This window comes from Glandiceps talaboti, chromosome 13 (assembly GCF_964340395.1).
Source record: "Glandiceps talaboti chromosome 13, keGlaTala1.1, whole genome shotgun sequence".
NCBI lineage: Eukaryota > Metazoa > Hemichordata > Enteropneusta > Spengelidae > Glandiceps > Glandiceps talaboti.
The window spans coordinates 13,794,730-13,821,608 of NC_135561.1; the positions used below are offsets into that span (position 1 = coordinate 13,794,730).

The 26,879-nt window shown below is 36.4% G+C and overlaps 2 protein-coding genes across 2 annotated transcripts; both read left to right on the plus strand.

Moving 5' to 3' along the window:
• Positions 1–8,936: 8,936 nt before the first annotated feature.
• LOC144444281 (sphingomyelin phosphodiesterase-like) lies at positions 8,937–21,307 on the plus strand. The gene is made up of 12 exons (XM_078133694.1): positions 8,937–9,365; positions 11,379–11,543; positions 12,298–12,421; positions 13,775–13,875; positions 14,760–14,929; positions 15,874–15,993; positions 16,411–16,491; positions 17,667–17,837; positions 18,253–18,445; positions 18,948–19,037; positions 20,079–20,173; positions 20,604–21,307. Exons 1-12 carry the CDS (start codon positions 8,937–8,939, stop codon positions 20,749–20,751), a joined length of 1,887 nt encoding a protein of 628 aa, XP_077989820.1. The 3' UTR covers positions 20,752–21,307.
• A 1,573-nt stretch (positions 21,308–22,880) lies between these two features.
• Positions 22,881–26,705, plus strand: LOC144444282 (uncharacterized). The gene is made up of 3 exons (XM_078133695.1): positions 22,881–23,314; positions 24,766–25,242; positions 26,428–26,705. Exons 1-3 carry the CDS (start codon positions 23,002–23,004, stop codon positions 26,703–26,705), a joined length of 1,068 nt encoding a protein of 355 aa, XP_077989821.1. The 5' UTR covers positions 22,881–23,001.
• The last annotated feature ends 174 nt before the right edge of the window (positions 26,706–26,879 follow it).

Here is a 26,879-nt window from a genome sequence, read left to right on the forward strand (position 1 = left end):
GAAAATGTAAATAAATTATAATGTAAATTAAATCCTTGCGAAAATTACTTTTACCTTAAATAAGAATATATTGTTCCTTTGATAAAGAGCACCAGCCATGGGTTCTTCTTGTTAGGTAAAATATGTTATGCAATATCATTCTTAAGCTTGATGTAATGCCAAACGGAAAACATCGTATACCAAGCCACCGTCCACGGAAAACAAACAAAAGTATATATCGGTCTAACAGAGAACAACTTCAAACAGAGATACGCCAACCACAAACAGTCATTCAAACATGAAAAACACGAAAACAGCACAGAACTATCAAAACACATTTGGAAACTGAAAAGAAACAATGAGCCTTTTTCCGTATCCTGGTCCATCAGCAAGAAAGCCCAAGCATACACCAATAAAACAAAACGATGCAACCTGTGTTTAACCGAAAAACTAACTATTATTAAAGCAGACAAAAGCTCCACACTAAACAAAAGAACTGAGTTGATATCCAAATGCCGACACGAGAATAAGTTTTATTTGTCCAACTTCAATAGAGCATCTATCACCTAAACTAAACCCGTTAACTAACGGAACATCAAAGCCCAACATGTAACAACCCGCCAACACTTACTTGTCCGCACCCAATAACCCACACAATAACAACCAACACCTCCACACATACAACACCTACCCACCGACACAGACAATAGTGATGGTATTTCTATTGTCTACACTCTATATATACAGCACACCCAGAGAGTAGGCCTCAGAGTGTCTGATGATCGCAATATGCGTGAAACTCCGAGTTACACCCAAAAAAGAGTTCCAGTACTACCAAAACTATTACGCTCTGCCACTGCGGTATAGAGCACTGTCTTAGCAGATTGATACTCACAGAGTTATATATATATATATATATATATATATATATATATATATATATATATATATATATATATATATATACTCACATATATATATACTCACATATATATAAGTGTGTATTTATTTATTCCTACTATTAGTATTTAGCCATAATATTGCGATCTTCAAACGACTATAATTAAATTGGGATATATGGAGCTTCAGGCAATTGCTGCTGAGTGGACACAAAACGATACACAGCATGGCATTGATAAATTCTGATAGTTAAGAAAATTCCTGTGCTCAAATTCCCTTTGATGTCATTTATAGAAATAGGCATACAACAAAATCGCTCTGAATCTATTATAGAGGACCTCTCTGTATTGCACCACAAAATGGCTAAATCTAGATTATTAAAACCTATTCATATTGAGTACTAAGATAGCGTACGCAATGGTTACTTGTCGGCCAATGTTTGTGGGCTGAAGATATTGTGTGATACCCAAACTTCCCTTAAAACAATTTAAACTAAAATCTAGCTGTAGCAATGCAATAGTGGATATGTTTTATACTGATATGTGTGTGTGTGTGTGTGTGCGTGTGTGCGTGTGTGTGTGTGATGAAATTTAAAACATTTCGTATTTGATTTTTGTAATTTCTTCAAGGTTGGATTTTCTTTTTTCTTTTAAATATAATAGATATATGGTTATCTATTAGGTCTTCTTTATGATAACAACGCAAGTGGTAAAGTGCACAACATGGGAACATTCCCTGATGAGACAGGGGCAACATTTCTTTCACTGCGGTTAAAAGATCATTAGCTGTTTGTACCAGTCGCGCGCATAGTCGAATAGACGGTATTCACATGACGTCACTATTAGACGGCCGCCATCTTGTGGGGCAACGGCATGCACACGTGATACTTAGACCCGGGAATCCCCGCATACATTACACATGCTAATCTAAGTCATTAATAATTAACATGGTAAATACGTGTTCCGTTGTTGGCTGCCATAGTCGTGGTGGTGGTACGAAGCTTTCTCGGAGTCTCTCCTTTTACTCTATACCCAAAGTCATTCAAAATCAGGGTGATTTAACTGAAGAATTAACTAAAAGGAGACGGAACTTATGGCTGGCACAAATCGGTCGGAAGGAATGGACGCCTTCGGTGTATTCGAAAGTTTGCGCCGATCATTTCGTAACGGGTAAATATTGTCTTCGTATTTTATTCTTAGCTCCATTTGCTTGATTTGATTTCAGGTTTTACGGTAGTGATATTTTTTTTGCGTTTCTGTGATAATTATTGCAAGCAAAGTGAAAATATGTGTAGTATATTGAAACTAACCTGATGCTGATGCAGTAATAAACCACTCCTTCAAAGTACAAGCTCAACTGTGTTGTGATAGAGTTTAATAATAATACGCTACGATAATATAACTAGTACATGTCTAAAGCCTCGAAATGTTGACCTCGTGACTCTGACACTGACTTGCCTATCACAAAATCGTGTGTACTTTCGTGGAGCGATTGAACTTTACAAATCATGTGACCTTTGATTAGGAAAATTAATTAACGCCGCCTAGAGTTTGCATGGAGACAACCTCATCAAACAACTTGTAAGTTGTAACGATCCCAAACATGAAAGTAATAATTTAGTAGCATAGTACATAACTAACGTTGATTTCCTTTGAAAATATTGATAGTATTTTTCTTTTCAACCTCAAACTAGCAAGTTTACTTGCATGTTTTTCAAACATAATTCTGCTGTTACATGTACATTAGTAATATATTATATATCTATGTGCCTACCTTTCACCTAGGAAAACCAGCAAAGTTGTATGATGACACTCATCCTGATTGGGCCCCGTCCTTAAAATTAGGTTATGACCAGTTCATTAATACAGATGAACATGGAGGAACTAAGAGTGCTTCGATGGAAAGGTAAGAATGGGTATTATTTATTTTCATAATAATATTTTTGTTACTTTACTTGGAAATTAAAAAATGTTGAATGATATTTTAGTATTTTGCTGGCATGTTGTAGTATTAAAAAATATAGACAGTATTACGGTACATGTAGAATAGGTGGAGTAGGTAGATTTCTTATTTTCTTATCATTATGATAATATATATATATATATATATATATATATATATATATATATATATATATATATATATTAATAATAATAGTACAGTATCAAGTAAGATACACAGAAGCCATTACACAATGTTTCATGCTTTCACAATCATCAGACGACTAAAAATACAGTCAGTGATGTTCTCCTATCAAAAATTATAAGATTCAATTTCACATGATATGGGTGCCAAAGTGGAAGTTGGTCAATACATATCTATTTTGATGTCGGCACTTTGATATTAATTACGGATCATTTGTTTAATAAATTGGATTTGTCAGCGTAGATGATACATAGCTTTTCTGCCAGACAGAGATCACATCGCTTTGAAACATTAGAATAGGATGGTGCGCGTGTGATGACAGACCAGTCGATGGTATACTCTTGACCTTTCCTTTACAAGTTCCAGATATGTTTTGATAGCTCAGTACAGCTGTGATATCTCTCATTGGTGATGATCGTTTGTGGTTTGCATGTCAGAGTTTGAAACTGTTATAACATCACTGACTGTATCGTTAGTCGTCTGATGATTGCAAAAGCATGAAACACTGTGTAACGGCTCCTGTGTATCTTTCCACATTTCACACAATGTATACTGTATATCAATATAATGTTGTTTTTTTGTGTGATTTGTGTATAATGTTAAGGTATTTTTTCAGGGTCTGTGGTAACTCTGGAAATGCGTTGAGTGTATGTTAGAGGTAAAATTAGTCTTCCTTCATGCTTATTGATTCGTTTTGATGTAGATCTTGTCTGTTCAAGTTGTATATTATAAATATAGTACAAATCTACCCTTTATACCGACCTTATACTCTTATCTATGCTTTTTTTCAGATATTGCAGGAAACATGACAGAAGACAGATTAAGAATGAGGATAACCCACCTTTACCTCAGGAAGGAGAATCCCTTGAAACACGTAGTGATCCATCTTTTAGCCAACCTCTGTTTGAGCAGTTACAAAGTGAATGTAAACAACTTAGAAAGGAAAATGAACAATTACGTTGTGAATGCCAACAACTAAGAGAGGAAAACAGACTGATCAAACGGAAGTTGGACAATTACTTAATTTCAGAGGAGTCGTTCAAAAATGATGAAAACAAAGTCAAATACTACACAGGACTGCCAAATTTTATGACTGTTGTGACCCTTTTAAATTTTTTAGAACCTTATATTTCAGTTAGTAACAGGATTTTACTCACAAAATTTCAAAAACTAATGATAGTGTTGATGAAGTTGAGGCTTAATTTACCTGTTCAAGATTTAGCTTACAGGTTTGGTGTTTCTCAAGCAACAGTATCAAGAACATTTCTCTGTGTCCTACATGTAATGTTTGTTCGTCTCAAAAAGTTTATTTTCTGGCCAACAAGAGAAGTTCTTCGTATGACAATGCCAATAGAATTCCGTACACATTTTGGTGTCAAAGTAGCAGTTATTATTGATTGTTTTGAGATCTTCATAGAAAGACCTTCGAATCTCCTTGCTAGAGCTCTTACATGGTCTTCATATAAACACCATAACACCGTGAAATTTCTTATTGGTATAGCACCTCAGGGTGCTATTACGTTTCTGTCAAAAGCTTGGGGGGGGGGGAGGGCTAGTGACAAATGTATAACAGAGAACAGCGGACTACTGAACAATCTGCTTCCAGGGGATATAGTATTAGCTGATAGAGGATTTGATATTGGCGAAAGTGTTGGGCTCATGTGTGCTCAGGTTAAAATACCAAGCTTCACAAAGGGGAAATCACAGTTACACCCACTAGAAATTGAGAGTACAAGAAAGATTGCGCATGTTAGAATACACGTTGAGAGGGTTATAGGTCTAGTTCGAAACAAGTATTCTATTTTATCAGGAATAATGCCAATCGATTATTTAATCAGCGAACCAAATGATGTCCCTACTATTGATAAAATAGTTACAGTGTGTTGTTGTTTGACAAATATCTGTGATTCGGTCGTTCCGTTTGATTAAACAACATCCAGGTAAAATCGCCTCAGTAAAACCAAACTACGGATAACCAGAGAACATCAATAGGCATGTTGGGTTGTTGACAATCTCTAAATCTGTTTGCAATATCAACTGTAATAGGATTATAAAAGTTGTAACAGCTGATAACGTCCCTTGACTCAAACGATTCACTCCTTGAAAGTAACCTTGCAGTTGGAACTACAGTTTTTCTCGTTCCATAGTTAGTTAAATAATTTTTTGAAAAATTAATCACAGAGATACTTAAATAGAAAATTCTCAATCTTTCTAGTACTCTCAATTTCTAGTGGGTGTAACTGTGATGTCCATATACCACATGTAACATCGTCATTGTACGATGCACGATGTATCCTAATGTTATGATCGCGATCGGATCGTGACCTTTCACCAAAGCCAGTTGTGCCTCGCGGCGGAGTAACACACTCACTAGTACTTGCACACATTCGTTCGACAGCATTTCAGTCTTGACCTAGTACCTGTAACAGCAACGTCTCCGAAGTACGGCAGCGTTCAATCTTGCATTTGACTTTCCCCATATCTCGTTCACGTTTCTGATGACTTTCTAAATTCATCGTTTCATCTAGTATGGCCAGTTTCACATTAATGTTGACTCAGGCTTATCAGATGTAATTACAAAAAGCAAACACTTAGCTAAATCTTGAACAGGTAGATTAAGTCTCAAGCTGATAAGGATTGATAAGAAAATGCAAGAATTGCACTTTGCTGGTAAAGGCAATGTTCCCCTCATGATAATATTCATTTGATACTGCTTTTTTGACTGTTAGGACTGCACTGATCTGCAAATGTCAAACGAGGACTCCGCCTCCAGTTAGTTTTTAAACTAAAATAACGTGGGGAAGCCACAACGTCAACATGTTTTTATGAACACGAATGGGGGCAAAACAGAATTCTGTGTTCAAACAATCGTCATGACTAAACTGTGTTAAAGTAATGAAGTTTTTAAAAAGTAATTTACTGTACCAGTTTAGAATTCTAGATTATGTTTTTCTTGAAATGATAGCCTTTACTACATATTGGGATCCAAAATAAACTTTGGAGAAAACTCGGATATTGTTGGTGTATAAATTAATTACACTATATATGCCACCAAGATATTCATGTACTGTACTTAGTGACCTTCACATGACCATTCCACTCGACATGCTAAAAATGTACGACTACTATAGCTCATCTGTATAATAAAACCTCAGTAAATATTATACAAACTAAATGTGATGCTTTGGTGAATTCTATATTGAGTGAAAAGTGGTACAGTTATAGTGCTGTGACCTAATACACACATGCATATTTACCTCTCCAGCTGTTTAAGATTTACAACTTGTATCCAATATGTTGTACATCTCAAACAGCAAGAGAGGTGTTATCAGCAAAACAAAGACACACTGCAGTATGGGTCTTCATGAGTTTATTATTTGTTTCATACTTGTTCACTCTACAATAACATATGTACTAAACTTTCTTTTTTGATACATGTCCCTTATTTTTTAAATTAACTTTCCTGCATGTGGGACACAACCAATTACCCTTTGGCACTCGTCTGATGTTAACACAGCTAAAATGAAACCACATGTATGGACAGTTTTCATTGTCACATCCAATGACAGATTCTCCATGTACATCATATACACTTTGACATGTACATATGACCATGTTTTCTTTATCTTTACTTGTTACAGCAGTTGTGTCTGTGCAGGTAGGTTTCGAGTTGGTGGGAATAGCAACTGCCAATGGTCTTGAAAATAATTTTCCGACTAACTCAGGCAAAATTACATCAATAAAAAAAAGTTTGGACTTGTTAACCATTTCTGAACAAAATTCAACATCTATACTAATTCTCTCTACATGAAAATCATTATTTGTCCACACAACAAAGTCACAAAACTCTTTTTCACAAATTAACATTTGGCACTGAACCTGATAATAATACTGATGTGACCTTTTAAGTCTCAAATTACCATTGTACATCTCTAAACAGGATCTGTTATCAAGTGTTGTTTCAAGCTTTGAGTCTCTTGAGCAATATGGGCACTTGGCTTCGAAGCACAATTCACCGCAACAGTCACACACACTTATACCATCTGGTGATGCACCCATGAATGGATACTTTGGATTCATTACAAATCCAACATCCTTTAAAAAAAAGTTATCATGACTTTCTTGCATCTTTTTAATGTATTCCAACTTTGCTTCTTTTTCGTGTTGGCAACCCCACTGTGTTGCTTTGGAACCAAATTTCTTTAGGCTGGGGTAGCACATACCTTTAACTAAACTTACTGAGGGATTGATTGGTGATGTATGACAAACAGCTTTTGCTTTTGAAGCAGTAATGCGTCCAAGTCGAAAAGAATACCACTGTCTACATTCAGATTGAGTCCTAGTTGCTTTTTCCACATTTTCCACTTCCTCAGCAGTAACACTGATATTTTCAAATAATTGTTTACAGTGTTCTTGTAATTCTTCTTTCTCAGAGTTAATGTAATTTTCATCCCTTAATTCAGATAAAACTTGTGGGAATTTAGTGTTCATTACTTTGGGTTCATAGAATTGGGCATACTCATACTGGAGAGAGAGCATGGCTGGTTTGGTACCCGGAATTTGGTGTAATTCTCTGAACACTCCACATACTTCTTCATCACTAGGTGTTGGTACGTCAGGAAGCAACGATTTTTTTAATTTTGTTGGAGTTGGGGAGATCAGGTTACATGTATCTAACTTTCTCTTTTTTGCCTTGGCTGAAGTGAAGTCAATGTCTTCGATTGGGGTACCTGTAACTTTTTTGATTGCCGATGGCAATACCCAACTGGATTTTGCCTCAGTTACTGTTTTAGAACGTTCTAATTTTACAGCTGCCTCAACAAAGAAAAGCACAGCTGCAACATGGCTACAACATTCTCCGAGGCCAGCCATGCAATTGCAATGAGCTGCACGTATTGTGCCATCTTCATCTGCGATAACCCATGGGTGTAAGGGAGTGTCATTCATGCGCTGGGAATGTTTGACACGGCCTGACATAACACATTTACCATTCACACGAACTTCACCAACCTGTTGTACCCAACCACTGATAAAATAATTATAGGCATCTAGTGATTTGTATGCTTTCAGTTCTGTCAATGTGTACGGACTTACGGTGTTAATAAGGTAGTTGACGATATCAGGGTACGTTATGTCTGGCCATTTACCAACATCCTGGCGCCAATCTTTTTTCAGCACTTTGTACGGATCAACGTTGCCGATTATGGATATTTTTTGGGCATATCGTTGCTGGCAGGTAACGTCAAGACAATCGCCACGGTCCATGGTACAAGTAAATGTAAACAATGATGAAATTGAGTTCAGAGGTTACAACATACAGTTCATAAGTTCACCAGTTCACTGACCGTTACGCGTGTAAACTGTCTACATACACATTCAAATGAGATTTAAATTTTGCCCCACAAGATGGCGCCCGCCCACAAAAGCCCGGATGTAATGACGTAAGTGAATACTATCTATACGCATGTTGCGTGTCGCTGTCATGACTTGCCGGTCTCCCATCAAACCATATACGGTGTAGGTTTATTATGAAAGAATTATTTGCAAATTTATGCGATTGACCCATATATTACAAAACGTAGACTCTGACACACACACACACACACACACACACACACACACACACACACTCTCTCTCTCTCTCTCTCTCTCTCTCTCACACACACACAGACAGACAGACAGACACACACACACACGCATTTCAATTTCTCATGAACATTCCATACGAATAAAAACGTTTACATAACCATGATAACAATCACATTGACGTCCATGTTCTAGTACACACAGTGTTGACTATTGTTCAATGATGAAGGCGTCCTTGAAATCCCAATGCCTGTGTATACGTATCTGATAAACAATGTACACGTGTGCCATCAAAGATATCACATTAACATAACCTCGTTGTCAAGATGACCAGGGATCACGCGATCAACCTGCCGTCCAAACTACGTATCCAGCCAACCTGGACTTTACTTTGGGGAGGATCGTCGACAGCAACTGGAAATGTAACAAAGATGATCGGCTTTGTGAAAATCATCGTATTTGCCGTTTTCTACGTTATTTTGATGGGATTAACGTCAAACAATGGGGCGCCACTGATAGGCATATCCAGTGTACCACGTGCAAGTGATTCTTCCACTGTCACTTTTCAGGGAGAGCTTTCAAGCGCTCCGTCATGGTTGACTTGTGACCTATGTAAATTCGGTATAACTTTGGTTCAAGCCAAACTGGCAAAAAATGCTTCAATAGACGAGATAGCAGGAATAGTTGTTAAGATCTGTACCGATTTACACCTGGAAGACGATCGAGTATGCAAGTATGCCGTACAGGAGTACAAGGTAATGATTGTGTACATACATACATACATACACTGTGCATACATACATACATACATACATACATACATACATACATATGTTTATTGCATTAGTTCAACTGACCCAGGAGCTTACAAGTCAAGAATAAATAGACAATAACTATATATTGGTTACATAACTTAGTAAAGAAGATACAAATTTGTGATTACATGTGCATACATACATACATACATAATAATAATAATAATAATAATAATGTTTATTTTCGCCAGAAAAAAAGACAATATCTCGTACAAAGAGCTCGACATTACAAATAAATTTACAGAGCTTAATGTTATAAATTATTCAGATTAGAAAACACACACACACACACACACACACACACACACACACACACACACATGTAAGGTGAACATTTCTGGCGGGGATCACAAATAGTTCATTCGAACTAGTCTGAATGTGACCCTCAGACACAATGCGAAAAATACTTTTAAAGGTGAACGTCTGTGAAAGATGGTCGAACGGTATAAGAAGTATAACAGCTGTATATGCCGATGGGTAGATTAATTAACAGTAAATGATATCTACATAACATAACAGTGGAATAGCACTGAAAAGAGACATACATACATACATACATACATAAATAAATAGAGATAGAGATAGACAAGTATGATCGAACATACACATTCAAATTGTTACAGACAGATGAGATATAGTACTGACTTTCCGTTAATAATAAACAATTACCGAGATTAGAATTAGATATTTTGTGAGTCCTGGCGGCAACGTTTTGCTATTCCTTCTTGAGTTGCCACCCCCATTAACCTGTTGTTGTTTTTTAATTCCATCGTAGAACTGACGTATCTGTGTAAGATACCGACCTGTATCTTCCCTATATATGTGCCAATCAAACTTGTTCGTGCTATCTTTTGTATTATCAGTGTATGTTGGAACTAGTACATACATGTTAATCCCTGTAACTGCGTTGAACATACACGAATGGTAAAATTACACTGATTGTCTGTCTATCATACATTGTATGCGTTTTATTTACTTATTTCCTTTTTGCCAAAAAACGGCTAATGTTCATGAATTATTTTTGTTTTATATGGTTCTAGATTTATTTTTACAATTTCTAATTAATCATTTTAATGTGTAGATTTATTTCAGATAATTTATACAAATTTATAGTGATTTTATTCGTCAAATCATGGATTCACGTCGATCTGAGGACATTTCTCTCGGTCTCCGTTTATATATTTATCATTTATTTGTTTCGTTCCTCAAGCCTGTTCCTCTGTGAATGGGATACAATACAGTACGACAGCATAAACCACGATTTTTAGCTTTAGTAAGTTGGATAGGCACAGATTAAACCATATGATACCCACTCTTTTGTGGACTTCCTTTGTTTACATTATCGTGATTCCGAGGGGATGGGGGTTATATCCGCTATCGCCGGACTCTGTAATCTACCACTGACATCAAAGAACAATAATTTCTGTTTGTGTCAATATAAATATGTTATTAATTTGAAAAGCATAGTTTTACTGTGGGTGTGTTGTCGGATGTGTCGTAACTATATATGACGGCTTAAGCTGCTTCCTTAAACTCAAGTTTCAATTTGTGGTTATTTTACTCATCACATATTTACAAATGTCGACATCAGACTGTGGACGAACAGTACCTGTTACAAACAAACAAACGAAGAAGGTAAACAAATGATTTGGATTAATAACACTTTACACAACACTTGGAAGTACAACTACTTGTATTACATCCCCTCATTTGGTAACAGTCTTATGGCCACTTTACATAATAGTTAACTTCACACAAAAATTTCCAGTTTGTAATATAAATGTCTGCTGTTCCAACCTACTGTACCAATTGTTATTAATGCAGTTTATTTGTTTACTGTCCCTGTTTGTAACATATTCTTTTTGTCCACGGTCTGATGTCGACTGTTGTACTTCATCACTTCTTTTTGAATCACTCTTAAATTTATTTTGTAAATATGATTCGATGAAACAGGAATGGGTTATAACGGTGGTTGACAACTTGATCTTCGGACCCGATGAATTCTGCGGACTTATGCTTGGTCCTACCTGTGCCAAGCCGTACGATCCGATGTCAGACTGGAATATAACCCTACCTGATACACCCAAACCCCCGGTTGTAACACCAAAGCCACCAAGGGTAAGGTTAGACTCTCTCACAGCTTCGCTACTTTTGCTAGCCTATTTACGGCGCTGGTGGTACTCCGTATATCTCACACACCCGTATGTTATGAGAGGTAAAATCAGTACCACTAGCGCCGTAAACAGGTTATACTTTCGCTAAGGCCTGATAAAAAAATTGTGTGGTGTGCAACGATTTGACAACAACATTTGTCAATGCCGCATGTATAGCCGTGTGACGTCATGCACTTCGTCTATTTGATAAAATACAGGGACTGTTTCACACGTCATGACGTTGGGTCGTCGATCACTGTTAGTTATCAATCCGTATCAACTGCTCGAAATAAAGGACGGGTTAACGAACTCTACAGTAAACACAGAAACCTGTTCTTCTGTACCACAACAAAATTGAACTTTGAATCTTGAACCAAATGTTGACAATTTGAAATGATAGAAAAGAGAAACATTGAGCAACATTAATTTTGCAAAAATTGTCGTCAGGCAAAATGTAATGAATTGTGTTAGACATTCATTCATATCTTACAGACAAGAAAAAACAGATTACTCACTCACTCACTCACTCACTCACTCACTCACTCACTCACTCACTCACTCACTCGCCAAAACACCCGTACCACCGTTCCTCAATCATTGAAGAATACGGCATTTGAATGATTAATAATTGGATGTATATATGCCACTAGGAATACTTACAACATGCATAAAAATATCGAATTGCACAAACTAATTTTTCCTCATGTTTTTATCGTTAGCCAAGAGCTCCTACAGAAACAGTTCTACATATATCGGATATCCACTTTGATAAGTACTACTCCGCAGGTTCGAATGCAGAATGTGGCGAACCTATATGTTGTCGTAAAAACGATGGGGAACCAGGTAGGAGAGTTTCAAGTCTTTTCCAATGTTAAATTCAATTTTAGATATTCTCTCTGTGCATTTAAATTCAAATGACCCTTTAATAGGGTTTGAAAATTAGCGTATTTAGCGCGACAGTATGTGAATATGACACGATATTAACGGGTCTATTTTCTACAGCAAGCATAATTACACTATCACGTACAACACCGTCACAACTATAAGGGGCGATCGCACAATGTTACACCAGCTCAATAAGCGAGCTTCGCGTCAATTCGCGATTCTGAACTTCATTTTCACACTTCTAACCAAATTTCGACTTTAACCTTTGCCTCCTTCAATGATAACAGCTTTTTATTTACTACTGAGATGTTGATAAGTTGAAAATTTACTTGAAATATGAGATATGGTGCTGGGTTTCTGGTAGTATTTTTATCATTTATCTGTAATATATGCAATCGTCCCTAACACAGCGAAACGAGTTGGTTCTAATCAATTCTTCAACATTCATTCTTCAATACAAGACGCTATAATACGCATAGTGAACATTAGACAACATATTGTTACAACGTATGCATTCTGCATGTACATGTATATTACCGGAGACTTTGATCCACTCTTTGCAAATGACAAAATGTTCATCACTTGAGGTTATATACGAGCCATCTTTTCCTGTGTCGCTATTAAAGAGGGCTGGTGGTTTCAATGATGATCGACCATCGCCAATAAAAGTATGACATGACATGTTACATGACACAAGCTGCTACAGTATTGTCCGTCATTTTTTTCTCATTTTGATAAAATTTATACCATTTTTCTATGCGATTTTGTAATCAGGCCTAAAAAATTGCGCGGTTCCGATTACACTCAATTTTAGAATAGGTGGGTTAAGTAGATTTTTTATTTTATTTTATTTTCAAGTGTGAGTGTCTAGTTCAGGTAGTTACGTGTTCCGTTGTTTTCCATATAGTCTCTGTGTTAGTGGTTTCTTCTCACCAGATGTACAGCCATTACAGATTGGAAGAACAGTTTTATATTGTCTTTTTAGGATGATGTCAGTTTCAGCACACACTATTTCTCGCGAGACTTCACGATTTTCGCAATTTTATTATTTTTTCTCAAATACATAAAAAATAAGTTTATGGTCGGCAGTGAAAAAACTAGGTGGGGTCGGGTAACAGAAACCAAACAATTTGTATCGGCCTCACCCCACATGGTATTTTAATACATGTATTCGCTTATTACGATCACTGTTGGGGCCAATGAAACACAATAAGTGTATAACACCATACCACAATGGTAGAAATGTCGCCCCTCGGCCCTGCACTGGCGTATACGTACCCATTTGTCAGTTGACCTATTTTGATGTCATAGTTCCAGGTCACGAAGGTGCAGGAAAATACGGCGATTACAGGAATTGCGACGCCTCCCACTTACTGTTGGATCACTTGTTCAGACATCTGGGTGAGAAAGAGGTAACTACAATTAAAACCACGAAACCTGAAACAAAATGTTTTCTGGTTTGACAAAAATCTTACATTTAGAGATATTTAACGAGCAAGACGATATGTACAAAGTAGAGTTAGTGAGATTTTAGTTCAGAAAGCTCATAAGATTTAACAATTTTTAAAAGATTTTGTTGAGCCAGGAGATAAAATGTGGCACTGTCACTGAGATTTTTGTCAAACCAGTTTTGTTTTCAGGCTTTGTGATTTTAATTGTTAATACACGTATGAACTATCGTAGACGCTATGAATGCGCGTCATTTTAGCCCTATTAGATTTCTCAAACCACAGTGGCATGACACATCGTATTCACATGTGCATCTTACGTCATAGGACTACCATATCCATGATACAACTTACAAACTTAATGTTATTAGTACTCGTGAGTCTACCAGTTGAGTTTACATCAGTGTACGTACAAGCTTAATATATAATATACCACATTCGAATATTATAATGTAGCTATCATCACCCATCATTTGACAAACTAAAAATCAGATGTGGGTCTGAAGGGCCGCGCCCTCTGTAGTCCATCATTATAGACTAGCGGCACTAGCTTTTATTAATTTTTTCCCTATTTTGGTTGATATTTATATCATTAGCTTCATAGTGATGTACTTAATTTTCATGGAATATTAGAGCGAGGTAGGTGTGATTTTAGTGGCACAGCGTTTTAGTACAACAAAAACGAAAGCAACGTTGTAGGTATATGATATGTAGGCACATCTCATTTGGGTATGCGTTGGTTTGGATTCACTACTGTCAATAAAGACGCACTCATTGCATTGCAACTCGAACATATAATAGTTTGTCCCAGTGTTTTTAATTCAAGACTTTGATCATTGTTTATCAAGTTCGACTACGCATTTTTGACTGGTGACCTACCTGCCCATGACGTATGGAACCAAACTGAAGACAACCAACTTGAAGCACTCCGAACTGTGACACGGCATGTGAAGAAATACCTTCCAAAGACTCCAATCTTTCCAGCCGTTGGAAATCACGAAAGCGCTCCTGCTGATAAGTAAGAAATTCCATTTTCCAAAACTGTCTATTAATCACTTGAAAAATTAATGTGCAACAATGTTGCTGTTTTATCGTAATTTCGAGATGTTAATCAGTAAAACAGGCAGAAGTAATAGATAGTCAACGAGTTCGGGATGGTTATCTACCAATGGACGAGGGGGGCGTAGCCCCCGAGTTTTTGGCACATAACCCTACCGAACGAGTTGGCTATCTTACTTAAACTACGGCGTGATTGGCTCAAACGATTTTTTTTCAAAATTTTGTGTAATTTGTTGCATGCAAATTGAGTGCTGGGCGTAATTTGATTTAGGTCACACTGCTAAGAAAGAGTGGGCTATTGCTCCATAACCCTCCCGAACTCGTTGACTATCTATTACGAAATTACGGAAAGCCAACCTTGGGCGAGACAATATTTGTAACAGTTTAAATGTTGAAAATGTGGTTGTATTTATCTCTCCGGATTGCATAGGGCTTTGCCTGTGTCGACGGGTATGTGTCACTACTACCAAACCATAAAGACTATAGAGTTTCAATCAGTCGACGCCATGTTTATGTTATTGTTACATCTTGCACAGCATTTGTTGTTGTTACAAATTACACAAATAAAGACAGACACTGATAGCGGGCAGACAAATAAATTGTTACATTTTACCTCACTTTTGTCCATGGTTTTGTGTTTAAATCTTTGATTCCTTGTTCCACACGTCAGTAATGTTGAGGTAAAATGTGTCATTTCATATGCTTGCGCACTATCAGTGTCTGTACACTGTCGTTGAACAACAAAAAACTTAAGACGTAAAAAAAATATACTGCCTAACTCTATAGTCACTCAGGTTTCTTAGTAACTTTGATAATGCATTTATGTTATTCAGATCTGTAAAAAAAGTCTTACATGTTTATGCCAAGTACACATCCATGTCATTATTATCGTGTTATATTTAGCTTTCCACAGCCCTTTGTTGATGAAAAGTTTTCCATTCGATGGTTGTACGAAGCATTAGCAGATACTTGGATTTATAAAATGGATTGGTTACCAGAGAGAACAAGAGACACCATCGAAAAGTAAGAAACAGTTTGTTGAAAGTGAAATATTAAATGTGTGACTCAGTTAGTGAGGATAGTCACTTGTTTACAAAACAACAATTCTTTGAGTTGTTACATATCATGTTATTTCACAATTTAATAGTAAGTTGTACACAAATAGCTTTCAGCAAGGTGTCAACTGTGAACAATGTGTACTAAGTGTTATTTCTGTTTTCCAATCATGGCAGTACTACATAACCTTAACATTGATACCCTAATACTGACATGCGCAATTGTGTTATATAACAATTGCAAATCATATTTGACTTGGAACTTGGAACGTTGCCTAATCTGTACATGTGACCTCACTCCAGTACATTTCTGTTCAGTATTTCTTTTTTCAACACCCCACGCCCTCCATTTATATTAAGTTGTCTGTTCTCTCTCTTTTATCAGAGGAGGGTACTACACAACGATGATCAAGCCTGGCCTACGAGTCGTGTCAATGAATACTATGTTTTGTTACAATCTAAATTTGTAAGTCTTACAAATCAATGCATTCCATATAACCCTATCTATCTGTATATCATGATAATTAGATGCCATTCCCCAATAGTTTCTTTCTTTCAGCCAATGAAATTACAAGTGACCTAAGGGCCATTGTCACTACGAGTCGCTAGACGAGTAGTGACAACCCTTAGTTAATGCGTACTTTCCGGCTGATTGAAGAAAAATATTGGGAAATGATTATATAATTATACCATCACCAGTAATATTTTTTTTTAAATCGGGGGCAAGTAATGGCAATTTTGAGCGTTTTGACTCATATTTCGAACACAGCTGAATAAATTACGTAGACACACGTTGTCGTGACGTAGAACAACCAGAGTATACTGTATATATTCTATATACTTTTTGAACCTGGCTCGTGCATGGTATAAGGATCATTATACTATACTCAAACCAAGTTATTGTTGTTGAACAGAAAATATGTAGTATATGCCCGGTCGTTCTACATCACGACAACCCGTGTCTACGTCTGTTTTTGAGGTGTTCGAAATATGAGTCAAAACCTTCCAAATCGCTATTTGTGAAGTATCGAGGACAATGACAATTATATATCGGTTCTATTTTAGGAAGTATTTTTATGGTCGTTTAAATATATATTTACATGCTTTAAATACATGTTGAGATGCACTGTTTTGTTCTATAGCATAGCATACAGCACGTTGCAGGTTAGTGTCCACTCTCTTTGTTCGATACCCTCACTCAGAAATCAATGAGAAACTGCACACTCTACATTGTAAGACAGCGAGAACACAATTTCTTGCTACATTTCATTTAGTCTGATATGAATGAAATCAACCATTCAAACATATAACAACTATGTACTTCAACTAGAGGCAGACACGCGGGCGCCAATGTTTTGATCTGCACATTTTAGCACATTAATTCATTCATTTAGATACAATGTAGCAAGAAACTGGTCCAGTATATCCTGCTATCTTATTAAAGTGTTGCCTGTACTACAATTTCTTAATGCTTGTATGAAACAGGGCGAGTGAACATTAACATGCACATTGCTGTACATGTAATGGTGTTTGGTTAGGCTATTGTCAACTGAAAGCTAGTCACGTTCAGAGATGTTATTTTCTCCTTTTCTTCCCTCTTCAATTACTTTCAACTCTTCAAATTTTGTACAAACCGACAAGTTGGTTATATTTGAACACAACTGACCCAGCTGACCAGCTGCAATGGTTAATATCCGTTCTCCAATCCGCTGAAGATAACGAAGAGAAAGTATATATAATTGGACACATACCCCCTGGTATAGGTGACTGTTTGAAAAGATGGAGCTGGAACTATTACACGATTATTAATAGGTATGGGATTGTAACCACCATTACCACCTACACCGTCATCAATGTCGTCGTCTCCCTCATCCTCCCCTCCTCCTCATCGTCATCATCATCATCACCGTCACCGTCACCATCATCATCATCATCATCATCATCCTCATTATCATCATCATCATCATCATCATCATCATCATCATCATCATCATCATCATCATCATCATCATCATCATCACGATTATCATCATCATCACCACCACCACCACCACCACCACCACCACCACCACCACCATCATCATCATCATAACCATCATCATTGCGTAAATTCATGGGCCTGGTGTATCCTGACGCAAACATTGGTAAAATTCACATTTGCTCTGTACGTTGTATTTGTATATATGATTCGATTCCTTGTTAACCTGTCGTTTTCCCTTCAATATAGGTATGAGAGTACCGTAGCCGGTCAGTTCTTTGGTCATACCCATACAGACTCCTTTGAGATATTCTACGATGAAGACACATTTAGCAGACCATTATCAGTTGCTTACATAGCAGGAAGTGTTACTACACAACCGACCATGAACCCTGCATACCGTGTATATGACATCGATGGTGACTATGCTGGTAGCTCCAGGGTAGGTCAAAGAGATTTGTCAATGTGGTTAAATTATTTTCAGCTATATATTCTGTTCAGTCATCAAGTTTCTCTACCGATAAGCAACCCCTGATCTTTACATTATACCTATATCTTCCATTTGCAACCACGTAATGATTTACTTCTCTCTCTCTCTCTCTCTCTCTCTCTCTCTCTCTCTCTCTCTCTCTCTCTCTCTCTCTCTCTCTCTCTCTCTCTCTCTCTCTCTCTCTCCCCCCCCCTCTCTCTCTCTCTCCCCCCCCCCTCTCTCTCTCTCTCTCTCTCTCTCTCTCTCTCTCTCTCTCTCTCTCTCTCTCTCTCTCTCTCTCTCTCTCTCTCTCTCTCTCTCTCTCTCTCTCTCTCTCTCTCTCATGCTTCACCCCCTCGCATTGCTGCTCCCCCCCTGCACTTATCCCGTTTGTTTTCTAAAGGGACGACCTATAGCCTTAGGCGTCTAGATTTTACCATTGACTAATTATTTCAAACTTGACTTCTTTGTGTAGATGGTTATCGACCACCACACTCATATCATGAACATATCACATGCCAATCTACATGACAAACCAAGATGGACCAAAGAATACAGTGCAAGGGTAAGTATAATTAACGCTGTTTTCGTGAGGACATTGTGTGTTTGAACTATAAAAAAATGTGCGTTTCCAATAACCCGATCGACCCTAGTTTAAGCTGCCAACTCAAAACATTTTTGTTATACATTTAAAACAAAAACATGAGAAAGTCGTTGTGTTCACCTTGATATATGTCTGTTTTCATTTCCCCAGTCATGTCTGTTCATCAAACTATATCACAGAAGGAGTATTCTGACCAAATTTCGTTAAAAAAATGTTTGGTCAAAGTAATATTTTTTTTTTAAATAGAAGCAAATAAATGAAATACTTTAAAAAGGAAATTCCGACCTACCTGCCCTATTTTCTGAAGCCATGTTATCGGACACACACAGTTATATTTTGTTGCCTAGCAACCAGACCCTTTATTTGTCTTGCACCAAACACTCTCAAATTAGACACAACCTCTCTCTTGCGAACCAGATGTTTTCCAGCTGACAATCACGTAACATCTTGATGCCGTAAAGAGGCCTATGGGTTTTGCGACGATAACATACCAGTAACCTTAGTATTTACGACTGCGTTATCTGAATAATTGGTATCATACCTGAGAAATCCTTAATATCGTCGGTCAATCAGATATAAATGATATCGCGGAGTGTACATATATAGTGCAGTTAATAATTATCTTATGTAACGTAGAGCTGGTACGTTACACGATGCCTTTTTTCTGGCAAAAAGTCACAACTTTAAGGTTTCCAAGTTCTGATGTAATAACGTGTAACGATGTATACCTCCTCACGTATAGTCAAAGACGTTACTCGTGCTCTTATACACTGTTTACGTCACTCTAATAGGTGGGGTTCGCTGATTGGGTGAACAGATTTTTGTTCTGATTGAGGGGCTTTGACCAGACGTGGGTTAGTTAGAGACCACGTTGGCATAGCCAGACTAAGTAACTTACAACCCGAGGAGGGCATTGAAGCTAATATGTATATTGTAGTGCTAGCACTAGTAATTTTTAATTAAAAGTATATATTATTTACATTGCATTGTTTTTCGATACAGGATGCCTACGACATGAAGTGGTTATTTCCAAGTGATTGGCATGCCATGGTTCAGAGGCTTAAGAAAGATGACGCATTGTTTGATAAATATTACACGTAAGATATATCAAATTTTTTCTTAAATAAGTTTTCAATGAATGTAGTGTGTGTGTGTGTATATATATATATATATATATATATATATATATATATATATATATATATATATATATATATATATATATATATATACACACACACACTCTGTGTCTGTCTGTTCGTCTGTGTCTGTTTTTTTCTGTGTGTGAACTCTGACTCGTACACAGCTATGCAATGTACATACATACATACATACATACATACATACATACATACATACATACATACATACATACATACATACATACATACATACATACATACAAACACACACACACACACACACACATACATACATACATACATACATACATACATACATACATACATACATACATACATACATTACTCCGTTTTTAATAATATTCTTTTATTTTTATATTGTCAGTTATTTCTACAAGAGCTACGTGACTAAAAAGTGTGATGCCAACTGCAAAGCTGGTATGATCTGTGATTTGCAAAGCGGTCGGTCATATGACCCTAGCTTGTGTGATATTACGTCACCAATGACCAATAGCATCGACAGCACCTGTTGACACGTGACTAATAACAGTTATGGACCAACCTAGATCTTGCCATCTACATAAATATAATTTCTTCGACTTCCCTAAGACGTGCACATGAATGTTACAACACGTGGACAGACATGTATAGAGAGACATACAGATATTCACGTCAATACGGAACAAATCGAAAGACAGCCGACTTACTCCTATAATTTTTTGGAATGAACATTGACAAAGCACATAAGTTTGAGAGTTGAGATTTACCCCGGCAATATTGGCCATTGAAATCATCGTGAACATAACAGTAGCGTGTGAAACATAGATTGATTTCAACGACCAGGTGTTTCCTGTTTAAAATGCAAATTTAAAGTTGTCTATACGATCTTACTCAATATATGATAGGGTTTTGTTTTGCAAGACTACCAAACGCAGCGGTGACCTTTTGCAAACAAATTGCATATTTTGTTATATACTAGTGTTGTGATACACCAGTCACATAATTTCAGTTTTGTATCATCCATAGTTTTATTCAAAATAATATATTATGAATTTTATTGTAACCAAATATCGATGAATAAAAATGAGCTTCCGATTTTGATATTAAATATTAAATAAAAATCGTTTCAATTTTAGTCCATTATGTTTGTTTTGTAAACTTTGATATAATAAATAAATTTTTATTGAGAATTTTTTGAAGATAACAGAAAAATAAAATAAATAAAACTTAATAAAATCTGACTCGGATGTTATGTATGAATCATTTCAGAAAATTAGACGATATATGAGAGCCATATTGTATTAGTAGAGGAATTCGATAACTTAAAATCTTGATAGAATAAAATATATTTTTAAGTATATGTTAACGTTGGGACAAAGTATATGGGGATCATCAGTGCCATGGGAACACATCTTGGTGCTGCATTGGAGTCACTCGTGCATTTACAAGTAGTTTAGAGAGTTTCATTAATACATTGTAAATATGAGGTTTTTCGTTTGATTTTTTAAATAACAGATGTCCAAATATTGTACCTATTTATCCATAGTATTTTTAATGTAAAATTGATATTTCATTTTGCATGGGGGAGGTGAGGGTAGTATCCTACGTTGTTTTATGAGCAAATTCAGTGGCCCTTATAGTAGCTGCACAAACAAATGCAGGGTGCATATAATGGTGAATTTGTTTCACTACATTGACCTTTCACCTTGACAGCCTACCTCCAATAATCCATTTTATGCTGTGCATATACTCCTCAGTACTTTCGAATTTTATAAACTTTTCTTGGGTTTTATTATTATTATTATTATTATTATTATTATTATTATTATTATTATTATTATTATTATTATTATTATTATTCATTATTTACTATTTTATTAATCGATTACAAACAGTATTCAGTAGCGTAAGCACAATTTTGACAACTTTTCTTGACCATGCATCGTTACCATGGAAATAATTCCGGTGATCCCAGTTTTTTTATGTAAATCATCCTGAAGTATAAATGCGGAAGAATTTATTGTTGCACAGTTCTGTGCAATTGACATGATTTTGAAAAGGGTAAGCTTACATGTTCCGAATTGCACTAATAATTTGAAGACCCGGCGATTTTTTCCAATGTGTGCTGTTAACAAATTTAAAGTCTTGAAAGTGTACGATCATGATCGAGGCATGTACGTTCAGCAACAGAAGCATCTACATGGACTGAGAAGTTTGACAGATCGTCCTAAGGTTGGTCAATCATCGACAGTGGAGGGAAGTTCAAGATTAAAGTTATCAATAAGTCCATTGGATAGCAAATGCTAAGCTCATATTACTGAGGCCTATACGTGGCACGCTTAGCTCATTTCAAAAGAAGAAGAAGAACGTAAATTGATCATGAAGGCCTAGCACTTCTTCTAGACATAACTTACTTGTTGGTATTTTATACGTTATTTATTGATACACGTGTTCAGGAAAATATTATGTGAAATAGCTTTAGGCAAGCCTTCATCTATTTATTAATACATTTCAGTCGCATAACACTATTTTCAAGGAGAGGGGGTGAAAATATAAATTCTTTGGCGGAACCATGCGTGATTTTGGTCATCATGAAGTGCGCCCCCATATGACTTGACTTGTTAGTAGGTCATCTTGAGGTCAACGAGTCTGTACAAAATGGCTTCCCATGTACCGAGCAATCACCGGTGTTGGACGGGATATGAAAGCTAGTGCGAATAAACCCATATAAAGGTTCCAGTGGGTAGACTTACAGGTACATAAGTATGTAATGTCCATCGCTGATGGCTGCTTGCGCTGGTGCATCTTCGATTCCTCCGTTGAGGGAGCTCTTCCTTGACCTTGACGGTGAACTATCGGAGCAGGAAGTTAAAAAGATAAAAGGTGTTTTGATGGGAAATCAACTCCCAAAACGAAAACTGGAAGACTTAGAAAATGCTAACGACATTTTCCTCGAACTTGAGCAGCGAGGTGTAATTTCGGAGTCCAACTTACAATTGTTACTCGTGGTCTTTCGCTGTTTAAAGCGAAGACCACTGAAGGATAAAATATTAACTTTCTTGGAAGAACATGGTCACCGTACACCGCGACAAAGAGGTATGTGCATGTAAGCGTAATGTAAACTTTACTTCAATTAGCTGGGATATTTGGGAAGGAGTGTTAATAATATAGTTTAATACGATAGAAGTGTGGATAGGCTGGAAAGTATTTCTGGGAAATCAAGAACCATTCTTTCACCAACACTCAACAGTCATTGACCAATGGAATATTAACCTGTCAGACTTTTTTATATCATCAACATCTGTGAACCATTTCAAGTACAACTATAAGCCGATGTGTGAGGGCGCCCCGTCACGGCGTACCTTACAGACTAGAAAACTGCATGAAGGAAGAGAGGGATACACACACACACACACACACACACACACACATATACATGCATACATACATACATGCACACACATACATACATACATACATACATACATACATACATACATACACACACCCTCACACACACACACACGCACGCACGCACGCACGCACGCACGCACGCACACATGCACACACACACACACACACACACACACACACACACACACATACATACATACATACATACATACATACATACATACAATTATTGCCCTTCCAAACCACACAAAAAGTACCCACCTCTAAGTTTTGGGCGTTCATGGTTTGTTGACAGTGTATAAAGTTTGATTCAAACATGGAAGTGTTGGTTATACTTCCATGACTCAAGGATTGTCATATATGTACTTTTAAAGAGAGTGGGGCTAAAGGTGGATATGTTTCTTCAAAGTGGTCATATAGATCACAAATGGTTATTTACTTTGGACTTGCATTTTTATAAAATAAAGAAAATACAACTTTTTAAAAATAAAAAAAATGACACAATATAGACTAAGTCAAAAAAAACTTTTAAAAGAATTTAAAACATTTGAAAAGATTTTTCAAAAAGTGATTTTGTGTAAATAACCTTGGCAGACAAAACTAATCACTATTCCATGTCTACTCTACATGCCTGTAGGCTCATATTCATGTATTCATGCATAATGATGTATCCTTTACATTATGTTGAAGATACAAATCCATGCAGAGAGACTGGATGTAACTTAGTGATTACTCATTTTACCTAGCTTATGTATGAATCACTTCCTGTATATTGTTTAATGCATTTTTAAATTTTTTAACAATAAGGCCTAGATGAAGAAAAAATAGTTTGTCCCGATTACCCAACACCACCCTTTTCATGCCAACCCTGAACCTTTTTAAAAAGTATTCAAGAAAAAATAATACAATTGCGAAAATAGTAAAGTCTCGCAAGAAATAACTGGATGCGGAAACTAACATCAACTTAAAAAGACAATTTATAAAACTGTTCTTGCAATCTGTAATGTCTGTACATCTGAGGAGAAGAAACCAATAAACTACATGTAAGCTTATGCCCAGTATTGATTGCCCTAACTTAATTGTCATCTTAGAAATATTTAATAACTTTATTTTGTCCATTTCACTTTGAACAGCTGAGGTGGCAATAACAGTTGACTTTGGTGATGATTTCAAACTGCAAGTAACAAAAAAGATGTCAAAAGAAGAGGCCATGGCAGTCATTGGATCAGTTATGCAATCCAGTGTGAAAAGCTGGACTGATGTTCCAGAAGCAAAGTCCTATATTGAGCAAATGAATGGTGTTACATGTGAAAGAGTCCAACATTCATGCCTGGAATTCTTTGTACGGTGTACTACTGAAGAAGGCCTTCAACAGTTATGGGCTGAGTATGTGAATGGAAAACTACAAACTGTATTTCAGAATGCTATCATCAATGCTAAGCTACTGAAGGCTACAGGAACTTCTGAAATTCCAATTGTTCTAGCTATGTCTGATCATGACTATCTTGAGGCCAAGTGTGAAATCAGTGATATTGAAACTAGAGTCGCTATGCTTGAAATCGGTGAAGTTAAACCTGGAGCACATTCTATAGGAATTGAGTTAGGCCAAAGTAAGCACTTTTCTGTTTAAATGCATCTAACAGGGTACTTTCAAGGCAACCATCTATAATTTTGTCCATGGCAAGGCTGAGCAAAAATAAACATAAGTTTAAATCATAATTAATTCATGTACACATTGCACCTTGCCACAATGTCCTATCTCCAGTATGGCCAGTGATCCATTTTTGCCAGGAGGATTTTACTATTGATTACAAACGTATTTTTAAGTTACATATAGTTATGTTCAAAGAACTACCAATCTATATTCCTTAGCTCATTGACCAGCTCATCTGTAAATGATGTATGTGTCATGAAATGGAGTATGGTCCTAGGCTTTACCTACTGTTAGTTTTGCCTTGTAGTTGTTCATTGAAACTGAAAAAGACCTCTTTTGGGGTAAGGATTATGTCCCCCCCCCCCCCAACACATACACTTACAAATTCACAATGTGTATTGAAGTGTTAATATAAATATGAGGATGTCATTGTGTCCTCATGTGAGATACTTTCACATCCCAGTAATTAGTAATTAGTAATTGTATATGTGTATGTGTGACACATGATACAGATACAGATACATGTACATATACACATACACTACACATACACATACACATACACATACACACTTAGTCTACTAGTTACCATACATATAATCAGTTGCTACCATCTCTCCATGTATAGTCAAACAGACTAATTTTGCAAAAAAATCTAGATAAATCTCCCACTGAGGAAAGGGTGAACAGTGCATGTCAGTAGTTGTAATTGGTTCCTTCATTCAGTTTACAACAAACTCAACCTCCAGCTTGAAAGTAAGTCATGTGAGGACGTAAGAACATCATCAGGTTTATACTAACACTCCATTAGTATTAAACTACTGCTGTCGGTGGTAAGAATTATTGAATGCTATGATAGAAAAATATATTTGACTATATGGTGGAGATGATCATAACGCATACAGATACTAGATTTAATACTTAGTTATTAGTATTCATAGTTACCAGCATACCTGTCTGCTTAGAATAAAATTCACCTCTTGTGAAGGAAATTTCTTGGTAATTGCTCTTCCACTGATATTTACAAAGAAAATTGTTTTATATAGCAAACTGATTCACTGATTGCTCCTGCCAATCTTAGATGTTTTAACGAAACCACAGACTCTTTTGTGATTGCAATGTTTTTCATTGTATTTTACAGTTGGTGATGAGTTGGATGAGAGGCCATTGGATATGGAGATGTTGCATAAAATATCTCATTCTATAACAAGACATGATGCAAGACGTTTGGCCCGTATCCTAGGAATTAAAGCCGTTCAAACCGATACAATGTTTGTGGACTCTCTCTTTATGACTGTAGACTTTACTTACAATATGCTAAAACACTGGATTTTAAGAGAAGGAAAAAGAGCAACTCGAAAAGCACTAGCTGAAGCATTGCAAAAAGCAAGATTGTATCATTTGCTTGAAATACTTTAAGTTAATCTTGGTTAAAATTGAAATAGATCAATATGTACTTATTACTGGCATGTAGTACTTGTCACTTGCATTGATGGTCTCAGAGTTTTTATTCTAAAACTTATTAAATTTGGGTTTGTCATTTCTTTTGAGAGATAATATAAGCTTGAAATGATTATACTTCCATTTGTAGCA

Excerpts from the sequence above, each read along its gene's own strand:
- LOC144444281 (XM_078133694.1), top strand. The coding sequence starts at position 8,937 with ATGACCAGGGATCACGCGATCAACCTGCCGTCCAAACTACGTATCCAG. Across the intron at positions 11,544-12,297 it reads TAACACCAAAGCCACCAAGG|CCAAGAGCTCCTACAGAAAC; the intron begins GTAAGGTTAGAC and ends TTTTATCGTTAG. Across the intron at positions 19,038-20,078 it reads CCAAAGAATACAGTGCAAGG|GATGCCTACGACATGAAGTG; the intron begins GTAAGTATAATT and ends TTTTCGATACAG.
- LOC144444282 (XM_078133695.1), top strand. The coding sequence starts at position 23,002 with ATGGCTGCTTGCGCTGGTGCATCTTCGATTCCTCCGTTGAGGGAGCTC. Across the intron at positions 23,315-24,765 it reads CCGTACACCGCGACAAAGAG|CTGAGGTGGCAATAACAGTT; the intron begins GTATGTGCATGT and ends CACTTTGAACAG. Across the intron at positions 25,243-26,427 it reads AGGAATTGAGTTAGGCCAAA|TTGGTGATGAGTTGGATGAG; the intron begins GTAAGCACTTTT and ends TGTATTTTACAG.